We start from the raw sequence: 11,857 nt of genomic DNA on the forward strand, positions 1-11,857 counted from the left end.
AATCCATTCTGTGTACAGTTAGTTTGTGGGAAGGGATGGGTGATAGAAGGGAGCCTTTGCCTTCTGCAGCTGAAAGAGGTCCATGTGGTTTGTTGGATTATTGTTCCTTCCCTGTAACAATTACAGAGCCATACACATTATTTTTTAAAAATGGAAATTTTTTATTGGATAATTTAAATAAAATCACATGTACTAGACTTACACATGTTTATTTCTCTTTTTTGTGATTTTCTAATTACACGTGTTTCTTACATAATATAGCCATGAGAGAGGAATTCTACCACCCAAAAATATACATTACAAATTAAGGATTGAATATGACCAAATACATAACAAACTTGAATAAAAATGTCATCATGAAGCTGATAATTAGTACAATTAATACACACTAACACAAAACCATGCAGCAATAAGAGAGGCAGTGTTTTTACAAACATTTTTCACATTATGCATGTTCTCCAACATCATACATAAATTAATTCATATTTGATTAATATAGTACATTCATTTCCAGTGGTCATTTTCAGATGACTTTGAAAGTGTTTCTCATGACCACCTTTCCTGTAACTTTGATATTTGATTTTTGTAAGGGTGAGGCAATGTGTGAATTTTCACACCTGACTTACATTTAAATAAATAAAATGTATTCTTTTACAGTTCTTCAATAAACTGAAGGAATAATTTTTCCCACAGTGTTTACACTTAGACTTTCTCCATAGTGTACCATCTTATATGTTCTGGGAAGTTGTAAAATAAATAAAAACTTTGTCACATTGTACATTTGAAAGATTTATTTCCTGAATTTCACATAGATTTTAATGAATGGTACAATAGTTACTTTTCTCTTTGGTGTAATGAATACTTGAGAAAAGAAACTTATAGAATGCTGGGTTTATTTTGGCTCACAGTACAGTACCAGGGTATTGTCCATCATGGCATTGAAGGCAGGGAGGCAGGAGAAAGAGGCAGCTGGTCACATGGCATCTGCATTCAAGAAAGATGGGTGCTTGTGTTCAGCTCACTTTGGTTCAGAGGCAGAAGGTTGGTAATTCTAACCTGCTAAAGTCATGAGGCATTCATACCCTTGTAATGAGCATACAAGACCCAGGGACTGGGTTTTCCTTGTTTGTTTATCTGTCTGATTTCCAGGGCTAGAGATCAAATTCTGAACCTCCAAATCTGTCTTAGAGCTATTGAATTCTAAGACTCTCCACTTGGATCATGAATGCAACATGGACCAGTGATCATTGCAATCTGGGATTGTCTACACACCATGCTTATAGAGAGTTTACTCTGTACTTGGAGACCCATAGCCTCTGTCCTCCATCCAGACTTGCCGTGCATAAAAGTACCTTGTACTAGCCAACCAGCCTGGTTCCTACCACATCAAGATGCTAAATTGGGACCAGGAACATTGAGAGAATAAGGACCTGTGATTGCGGGATGCTTCAAAGAAATAATGTGCTTACCTGGACTGATTTGTATTATCAAGGACAGAAACAGAGAAATGGTTGAAATGTAAATTGTGTCACTTCCTCTCTGTGGCTCCTCATGTTGGGTGACAGGATTATTTTTAATGGATAGCACTGCATCAAAAGAAAAAATGGTTCTCTCATACCTGTGGGAAATTGTTACTGGTTTTTATAAAGGGATCCACAAAAGGAGAAAGACTTAGTTGTTATGTTGGAGGAAACAGACAAATAATGTCCCTGCAATATAAGGAAAGAAGATGGAGGCATTGCCCCAGACAGCTACAGAGAGAGGCTTAAGCAACAAGATAAAGTGGAGGTCAAAATAATGTTCAAATGGGTGAGGAGGACAAAGTGAACTTTGTACTAATGGAGCCATTGGAATTTGCATACAGGAAAAACATGTCCAGACTAAAAGATGATAATGGGGTCTGGGAAGGACTCAGATTAAGAGAAGGCTGACAATAGATTTTTCCAGGTAACTCTCCCTTTTGGCCACTTTTGGGAAAAAATAGTGATATTCAACACACTACAAATTACTGAGATGCACATGACTCACCGGTGGCATCAGCACCACTGGTTAAGGTCTCTCATCTACCCATCCCATAGCTCCTCTCCCCTGGGTCATTTCAGGGAGTTAACGGTGGTCTCCTGTAACTGCACCTCCTTAGCCCAGCCAGCCATCAATAGTCAACTGCAGTTAGGGAGTGTAATATTCAGGTTTCCACAGCTGCTCTGTCCTCAGTGAGCACTCGGTAAGAATGATGTTTTATTACACACAACACTTGACATCATATTTCGTCAGTAATTTCACTCAATCTCTAGGTTGACTTTTGTCTTTATTATGCTTAGAGGGAAACTAGAGTTCAAATTCATTTAGTGCTTCTGCCAATCAATAGCAAGGCTTTGCCACATTCTCACTTCCTCTCTGAACTTAGATGACAACATTGCTTGGCACCTGAGATGCAGCACTGCCTTTATGCCTGCATTTATAACATTTGTTTAATATTTAATTATTATTAAATAACTGTTTAATGGGATACTCATTCCCTATATATCACTTGAAATTTTTGATCAACTTTCTATATGTTAATGTTCATTTACACTCTCAATATTTGTCTATACATTCCTTTAAAATCCACAATAAATATAGAGATTGGAAAAATTGTTAGAAACCAAGGTAGAAAAATAACTTCTCTTCGTGGCATGCTGAAAATATCTTAGTATAATATTGAGTCTTCAATAGCTATTTACAAAGTCATGTTCACTGAGAAGTTTTGGAGATCATTGAAAGTCTTAAAATATTATTAGGATGTCATAATTTCATTGTGGAACCTAGATCTAGTTCATGAGAATCTATATAAAGGCCATAGTCAACTACAATTCAGTCACTTCTCAAATGGCATGTTCAAAATCAATTTGCTTCTGATGGAGGATAAAGAGAATATGGTTGAAGACCTAAAGACAGCTCATCACTCCTAAATCAAATGTCAAATTCTATTCTTAGATTCATATAACTTAGCAAACAATACATGGTTTTATTTATTCCCAGAGATGTAGCTAAATATTCACATTTTTGTTATCATCATGACAAAGAGAATGGAATTTTCCACAAGAGTTTCTAACATTAACAGACTCAGGATCTCTGCAATAAAAACTTCACACCGTGATTTTCTTATAGATGACTCATCTCAGTTGTGTCCAGCCCAGGGCAATGAACTGGGTCAGACCCTCAGAATTCAAAGTCCAAGACATGGGATAAGAAGCCCTGGGTATTTTGTTAAATGCAGAAACCACATTATTACGTAATAAGGATGGAGTTTTTGCAGGTAAGGCCTAGGAGAGAATCTAAACATTTGTTTCACCTTCAGTCTAACATAAGTGAAGGGAAAAGGGAAAAGTAGAAACAAGCGCTCACATTAGCATCAAAATCATCTTTGAGGCTTAAAGGGCTCCTACAGGAAGAGTTGAAGGAAAATAGGAAGAAATTTCCTGGGGACCAGAGGTCACCTGAAGCAATTCTCCAGCCATGCAATCCTCAGAATGCTATGTGGTCCACACTTAGCCTTCAGATTCTAAGTGTGTTCTCCATGTGCATGCTGTGACTGCAAAGAAAAGAAGAGCATTTTCATACAGCCAAGACCAGGGCCTGCCTTTTCCGTCCTCTTATAGAGTTTTGTTTCTCTGACAGCAAAGTACTGTATCACCTTGGGTTCAGGGCCAGACACCCCATTTCTCAGGCTCAGAGTTGTGTGAGCTCACAGTCAACCACACTTTCCATTCATCAGTGTCAGGTCACCAGAACTCGGAGGTCATCTACAAAGACATTGCACTTGGTGGATAAGGTCAGCTTACTTACCTTCAGTGCACAAACAAGTTAGTCATGTGCCCACCGGAAACCAACCCACGATGAAATTCCAGTTCCAAGAGAAGAGCTTCAAGGATCACATTTCAATTTTTGAGGAAAGGGAAAAGTTTTCTGAGAGCTGCTTTGACCTCTTTGTTTCTCAAAGTATAGATCAGAGGGTTGAGTGTAGGGCTCAACATGGTGTACAAAACACCAGCCAATTTGCTCTTCTCTGGGTTGTAGCTGGAGACAGGGCTTATGTAGGCATAGAAGACAGCGGTGTAGTACATGCACACCACAATGAGATGGGAAGAGCAGGTCGAGAAGGCTTTCTTCTTTCCTTCTGAAGTCCGCATCTTCAGGATGCTGGAAATGATGAAGCCGTAGGACACAATGGTCATCAGGAAGTTCAATACGCCATAAAAAGCATCAGCCAAGACTATCATGACACTGTTCACGTAGGTGGAGCTGCAGGAGAGAAGGAGTAGAGGTGGTACCTCACAGAAGAAATGTGTGATGACGTTGGGGCCACAGAAAGTCAAGCGTGTCATCAGGCCAGTGTGAATAGCTGTGTTGAAGGCACAGAGCGCCCACACTCCAGCAGCCAACAGACTGCAAAAGGCTTTGCTCATCATGGAGCCATAATGCAGAGGATGGCAGATGGCTGCGTAGCGGTCATAGGCCATGACCGTGAGGAGTAGCAACTCTGAGGATGCAGACCACGTGAGGAAATAGAGCTGAGCCATGCAGCCAGCATAGGAGATGGGGTTCCTCTCTGACACCAGACCCTTCAGGGCCTTGGGCATGATGGAGGAGGTACAGATGATATCCATGTTAGCCAAATTGAACAAAAAAAAGTACATGGGAGTGTGGAGCCCAGGGTTGCAGGTGATGGCCAAGATGATAAGAACATTACCTATGACAGCCACAGAATAGAGGGAGAGGAAACAGATAAATAAGAGCAGCCAGTACTGCGGGTGCTCAGAGAAGCCCTGGAGGATGAACTCTGTCACCAGTGTCTGGTTTCTCATCGTCCTTGACCGAAGTGGATGTCAGAGACTCTCAGGTGATTATCAACCCATGGTTTTGTATGATTTCAGGGCTAGAAAGAGAGGTGAAAGGTTTCTTAAGAAAGGCCTTGCTGAGTATCATTCATTCCTGACACCGTGGCATGAATAAATGATGATGTATAGCATTATTGCATCAAGTCAAACACCCTACTGCTACAGAAACAGAGAACAGGGAGGATTTGGCTCGAAGAATAGTGTTCAAAGTTGTCCTCTGGCCTCCATAAGTATTTGGACACAGTAGTATGGGTATCTGCACACAGAAATGCAGCAGAACACATACAGAAACACACACACACACACACACACAGAGAGAGAGAGAGAGAGAGAGAGAGAGAGAGAGAGAGAGAGAGAGAGAGAGAGAGTTTTCCATTTGAGCGAGACTTTCCTTTTTGGAAATTTTTCTTGATAAAAAATCTTCTCAGAGCAAAATAAATTAGGAGTAAAAATTACAACTCTCCAAGCTGAGTTTCCAGGTGTGGTGCTGGAGGCTTATCAAAATGATGCACCAACAACCTCTTACTGATACCTTCTAAATACAATGGAAAATTTAAAAATACTATGCACAATCATCAAAGCACAAAAATTAATAATAGCTTTCCTGAAATGCAGGTGTATCATACGAGGTCTAACAATTCTACGATGCCTCACAGCTGACAGCGCCAATACCCCATACAGTGCAGAGGAAGCGTCCCCCTCTGCAGACTTCTTATCTGTCTTAGCCCTCAAAGTCAGAGACACAGACACAGCCATGAGCATTGTCACAGTCATGGCCACTGCCACGGCCACAGACAAGGGCACAGACACACATATGACCACAGTTATAGCCACAGCCACAACCACCTCTCTGCAAATGCACTAAGTTACATCAGGATTTTTTTGGACAGTTCACAAAGCCTCCTCAGCCAAGAGGCCACCCTACTCCAAAGCCAAATGGATCATCTTCTCCTCTTTCCAAACATCCTGTCCCCAGGGAAGAAGGGCCACTCTCTCTTTTAGGAACCCTCAAGATTCTCTCCTGACCTATGTTCTAAGATCCATTACAGGAGCTGTTGACCTGTTACAAAGCTGATTCTCATAGTGGCCCAAGGGCCCATGTGTGTGTTGGCACAAGTTCTATGCCTGATATTCAACTCTGTTTGTTATCTCAGTGCTAGAGAACATCTAGCTTCAATACAGCAAGCACATTTTTATTCTCCAGGCAGTGTGCCCTGTGGCTAGAGAAACAACCAGCACGTGTGCCACCATATCTGTGCTTTCTTTCTTCTCATGTCCACGGACATCAAAAGGTTAAGAATGCATTCATTTTAACAAAGAATTCCCTTTATGGCCAAACTTTCAGAGTATAAATGCTTATGAAAAGTGTCTAAGCGCCAGCTACAGTTTAAATCATGTCACTCTTCTGAAGATGAGCCCAGCATCGCAATGCTGTAAGGCAATAGGCTAACTCAGGACAGAACCTGAGCTGGTCGGCATGCTGGGCCTTTAGCTCGGTATCTTCCTGGGATCTGAGGATCAGGACACCCCAGTTGTTTGGATGAATGAAATAAACATAATATGTGTGTTTCATTTCTTTCTTTCTTGATTGAGAGAAGAACACTGAATAGTATTTTTTTTCTCAACTTATGATTTGGATCATGAGAAATAAAGGTGACATTATGTGTTCCTCACTATGGACCAGGGGGTGAGCTGTTCATCAGATGCGAGAGAGACAGAAAAGCTGAGGCTGAGAAAACAGTCAGCATGAAAAGGAGCATTGGCTTTGATGGTCTAGGTGTCTTCACTCTCCACTAGAATTTTACACACTGACTCCCCGAGCCATCATGGCCCCTCCTCTGCATACACTACAGGTTGAGTATAGCACCATTGCCATAGCAACACCCAAAGGAGACAAGTGCCTCCAAATCCTACACTCCCGGAGCAGTAGAGCCCTTCATCTGTCACACAAGTTACTGGGCACCACGAAAACCCACTACAAGGTAAAGTTTGAAGCTGATTCTTTTCCCCCAGATCCAGAGTGAGGATAGGAAAAACTAAAGAAGCCTCCAACATGAATAAAGGACCATTACAGGGATGGAGTTGTTTTAACAAACCCTTTTAGACTACAGGAAGAGATTCCCCTCCAGAGAACTGCTCACTTTGAGGGATTTTCAGGCAAGGTGGACAGTCTCCTTGTCCAGCTAATCAACAGGGAGGCAAAAAATCAGAGTGTCCTTGAGAATACCATGAGATCTCCTGTCTTCCTACAAAGAACAAACTGAGTCTCCTGTGAGAATTCTAGGGTGTTCCGATCTCATTGCAATTCACAAAATTATCACTAAGGATATGTTGAATGAAATAGAATGAAAAGAGCAGGATTTCAGACATCAGGCACCCATTTTAAATTCCTGCTACATCCAGACAGCCCGATGATCACACACTGGATATTTAAACAAGGGTTTTCTTAGCCACACACTGAATCCTCTGGTGGGTAAGCTTCCTAGAAAATAAGCATACGTTGTGGATTTCATCACTCCACAGACACAACTGCACTCAAAACCCCCTAAGTTAAACCTTTAGTTTCAATTTTTCTTGAAGGGTGGGGGTTGAATTTCACATGAAACTTAATTCATTTTAGTGAAATTTTATTTTACTTCCAGTTCAAAGTTCATCGTTTCACAAATAAAATACTAATGTCTTATGATAATAAAGAATGACGGATTTACTACATCCTCATTTTCAAACCTCTATAGGAGCTCAGGTCTTTCTATATAGCTTATCCATGTACTTTAATTATATATGAAGAAACATCGTCCTACTTTAAACGTATTTCAAGAACAGAAAACTAAAAATCAGAACTTGCTAAAATTTCCAGTATTTAGGTTTAAATCAAAATGACTTTGTCACGCTAAATGACTTGTCCCAATCCTGGATCATCAGTAAACAAAGCTAGTAGTCATCTCAAGCTTTTGGATTCTGGTCCAGAAATCTTGGTTATGTAACACCAACCTGCATGAAGCCTAGTGAATGTTAAATAGGATCAAAAAAAGCAGCCACCCACCAACAGCTGGCATGGGGGTTTTTATGGCTGTGTTGTGTGTGACATGCAAACCTTAAACTCTTAGCCACATTTGGCATTTCATTACATCATTGTCACATTCATGGATCAGATAGTAATAATACGTAGGGAGAAATATTTTCATATTACTGGTGCTGCATAACTAAATACATTTGGTTAAATAAACATGGCCTGTTTTATGTCACTCATCAAGGCAGGATCACAAGTAAAACTTTACCCACTGTTTTATGTCACCCCATGGAACAAGCAATCCCTGAGATACTCATAATTACCTTGATAAAACTTCACCTTTGTGCAGCTAACACAGCATGTGTATGACTTTCTCACTGTCAGCTACAGGTGACGCTGGGAACATGGTGGAAATGAGTTCCTGTACAGACAGACGAAGCCTTTTGTCACCCGATTTAAGCTCATATTGCCAAGATTTTCAGGCTCATCTTTAGTAGAATTTGTCCCTGTCCATAGAAGACACTTGGGAGGGATGTTCACAGACATTTCCTTAAATGGACCCAGAAGGAGCAATTAAAATTATTCCTATTTGCTGGGGACTTGGCTGTCATTGGTGGACACATGCATGCTAGTTTGGGCTTCAAGCCAAATGTGTGAAACTCAGTATCAACTCCAGTGGGAAATGGCAGGACATTACCGCTGTTCCAGCCCAGAAGAGGCCAGGGAAGACTCAGGCTCAATAGCTCATCTAGAAAATGTGATGTTTTCCTTTCTCAATCTGATTATATTTGTTCAGTATAATGATGGCCACTTATATCCATTTTCCTGCAAATTGAGTCATTTCATTTATCTTAATGACTAAGTAAAACTTCATTGTTTATATATGCCTTCAAAAATATATCCAGAAATGTTATGGATGATTCATATGATAGAGTTTTTTAAGGAAGTTCCATACTGTTTCCCATAGTCTTTGGACTAATATACATTCCCACCAACGGTGCATGAGGGTTTTACCTTTTCCTATTTCTTCTCTTTCATTTGTCGCTAATTATGCCCTTAATATTGGCCATTCTGACTACACTAAGACTAATTACCAATGTAGTTTTAATTTGCATTTATCTGGTGGCTAAGGAAGTCTAGTATTTTTTTCATGTTTATCTATCCCTTGTATGTCATCTTTGGAGAATGTTCATTAGCCCATTTATTTATTGAATTGTTTGGCTTGTAGTATTTACTATTTTGAGTCTTTTATATTTCCTAGATATTAATTTGCTGCCAGAGATATAGTTAATAAAATATTTTCTCCCATTGCGTAGATTATCTCTTCACTTATTCTTTCCTTTGCCACATAGTTGCTGTTCTCGTTCTTAGTTCCCTCAATGTCACACGTGTCAGTTCTTGGCTTTATTTTCTGAGCTATATGGTGTCCTTTTCCAAAAGGCATTGCTTCTGCCTACCTCTTCACGTTTTCCATTAACAGCTTCAGAATTTTAGGTACATTGAGAGGTTTTATCATATGCTAATGTTTATTGTTCCAAAATGTACAGCTTTTTAAATTGTTTTTATTGAGTAATATATTTTTTTCTGCTCCCCTCCCTTCTTCTCCCTTCTCCTTCTAACCTATCACATGATCCCCATGCTCCCAATTTACTCAGGAGATCTTGTCTTTTTCTACATCACATGTAGATTAGATCCATGTATGTCTCTCTTAGGGTCCTCATTATTGTCTAGGTTCTCTGGGATTGTGTTTTGTAAGCTGGTTTTCTTTGCTTTATGTTTAAAAAGCTCTTATGAGTGAGTACATATGATATTTATATTTCTGGGTCTGGATTACCTCACTCAATATGAGATTTTCTAGATCCATCCATTTGCCCACAAAGTTCAAGATGTCATTATTTTCCACTGTGTAGTACTCCGTTGTGTAAATGTACCACATCTTCTTTATCCATTCTTCGGTCAAGGGGCATTTAGGTTGTTTCCAGGTTCTGCTATGACAAATAATACTCCTATGAGCATACTTGAGCACATGTCCTTGTGGTATGATTTAGCATCATTTGAGTATCTACCCAAAAGTGGTATTGCTGGGTTTTGAGGTAGCTTGTTTCCTAATTTTCTGAGAAATCATCATACTGATTTCCAAAGCATCTATACCAGTTTGCAATCCCACCAGCAATGGAGGTGTGTTCCCTTTATACCACATCCTCTCCAGCATAAGTTGTCATCAATTTTTTTTAATCTTGGCCGTTCTTGGAGGCATAAGATGGAATCTCAGAGTTGTTTTGTGTAAAGCACTCCTCCGGCTCTAGGTTCTATGTGCTCTACAGTACAGTTTCACAAGCTGAGCAAGGGGCTAGAGATGGAAACACATACAGAGACAGAGACATGGGTCATCTTGAAACGAGAATGTCCACTTTATTGTATTCCAGGGCAGCTTATATAATGCCTTCTCTAACCAATGGCCATGCCCTTGCTCTCGGATTTTCAGCTGCAAGCCACCAGAAACCACTCCTCTGTCTCCTGCTCTGAGAAGCTGCAAGCACAGGAAAACAGGCTGTTTTGCTCAGAGCAGCTGCAAGCATAGAAAACAGGCTGTTTATAGGAAATTCAGTTCCCAACAGTTTTGATTTGCTTTTCTCTGATGGCTAAGGATGTTGAACATTTCCTTGAGTGTCCTCCATCATTTTAAATTCATCTGTTGAGAGTTCTCTGTTTAGGTCTATACCTCATTTTTTATTGGATTATTTGTTCTTTTGATGACCAATTTCTTGAGTTCTGGTATGGGAGGTCCTTCTGTTTATGTATTGTTTGTATTGGTTAATGAATAAAGGAACTGTGTTGGGCCTATAGCAGAGCTATAGGGTAACAGAGCTAGGTGGGGAAAACAAAATGGAATGCTGGGAGGAAGAAGGCAGAGTCAGGGAGATGCCATAGAACCCCCACCAAATATAGATGTGCTGAAACTTTGCTGGTAGGCCATGACCTCGTGGTGATATACAGATTAATAGAAATGGGTAAATTAATATGTAAGAGTTAGCCAATAAGAAGCTAGAGCTAATGGGCCAAGCAGTGATTTAATTAATACAGTTTCTGCATGATTATTTTGTACCTAAGCTAGCCAGGTGGCCTGCCTACTACAGAGTTCTTTGTATATTTTGGAGATCAGACCTCTGTCTGATGTGGAGTTAGTGAAGATCTTTTCCCATTTTGTAGGCTGCCGTTTTGTCTTGTTGATCGTGTCCTTTGTTTTACAGAAGCTTTTCAGTTTATTAATTGTTTCAGTGTCTGTGCTACTGGGGTTATATTTAGGAAGTGGTCTCCTGTGCCAATGCATTCAAGTGTACTTCTCACTTTCTCTTCTATGAGGTTCAGTGTATAACTGGCTTTATGTTAAGGTCTTTGATCCAATTGAACTTGAATTTTGTGCATGGTGAGAGATATGGGTCTATTTTCATTCCAGTTATGCCAGCACCACTTGTTAAATATGTTTCCTTTTTTCCGTTTAATATTATTTGCTTATTTATCAAAAATCAGATGTTCAAAGGTGTGTGGATTGATATCCGGGTCTTCTTTTCAGTTCCATTGGTCCTCCTGTCTGTTCTTATGCCAATACCAAGCTGTTTTCAGTACTGTAGCTCTGTAGTAGAAGTTTGAAGTCAGGGATTGTGATGACTCCAGAAGTTCTTTTACTGTACAGGATTGTTTTGGCTATCCTGGGTTTTTTGCTTTTCCATATAAAGTTAAGTACCATTCTTTTGACATCTTTGAAGAATTTTGCTGGGATTTTGATGGGAATTGCATTGAATCTGTAGATTGCTTTTGTTAAGATTGCCATTTTAGGTAATTCTACCTGAACAAGAGCATGGGAGATCTTTCCACTTTCTGGTGCCTTCAATTTCTTTCTTCAAAGATTTAGAGTTCTTATCATACAAGTCTTCCACTTGTTTGGTTAGAGTTACTCTGAGATATT

At 39.9% G+C, this 11,857-nt stretch overlaps 1 protein-coding gene across 4 annotated transcripts; it reads right to left on the reverse strand.

Annotated features, from left to right (window-relative positions):
- Positions 1-3,920: 3,920 nt before the first annotated feature.
- On the reverse strand, positions 3,921-10,274 carry Or13a1 (olfactory receptor family 13 subfamily A member 1). 4 transcript variants are annotated; one of them, XM_075981983.1, is made up of 2 exons: positions 10,261-10,274; positions 3,921-4,842 (listed from the first exon to the last, which is right to left on the reverse strand). In XM_075981983.1, the coding sequence occupies exons 1-2, from the start codon at positions 10,272-10,274 to the stop codon at positions 3,921-3,923; spliced, it is 936 nt and encodes a 311-aa protein (XP_075838098.1). The 4 variants fall into 4 exon arrangements, with proteins under 4 accessions (XP_075838098.1, XP_075838097.1, XP_075838096.1 ...); XM_075981982.1 differs by lacking the exon at positions 10,261-10,274 and adding an exon at positions 10,089-10,102; XM_075981981.1 differs by lacking the exon at positions 10,261-10,274 and adding an exon at positions 5,629-5,642.
- Positions 10,275-11,857: the final 1,583 nt, after the last annotated feature.

This window comes from Microtus pennsylvanicus, chromosome 8 (genome assembly GCF_037038515.1).
Source record: "Microtus pennsylvanicus isolate mMicPen1 chromosome 8, mMicPen1.hap1, whole genome shotgun sequence".
NCBI lineage: Eukaryota > Metazoa > Chordata > Mammalia > Rodentia > Cricetidae > Microtus > Microtus pennsylvanicus.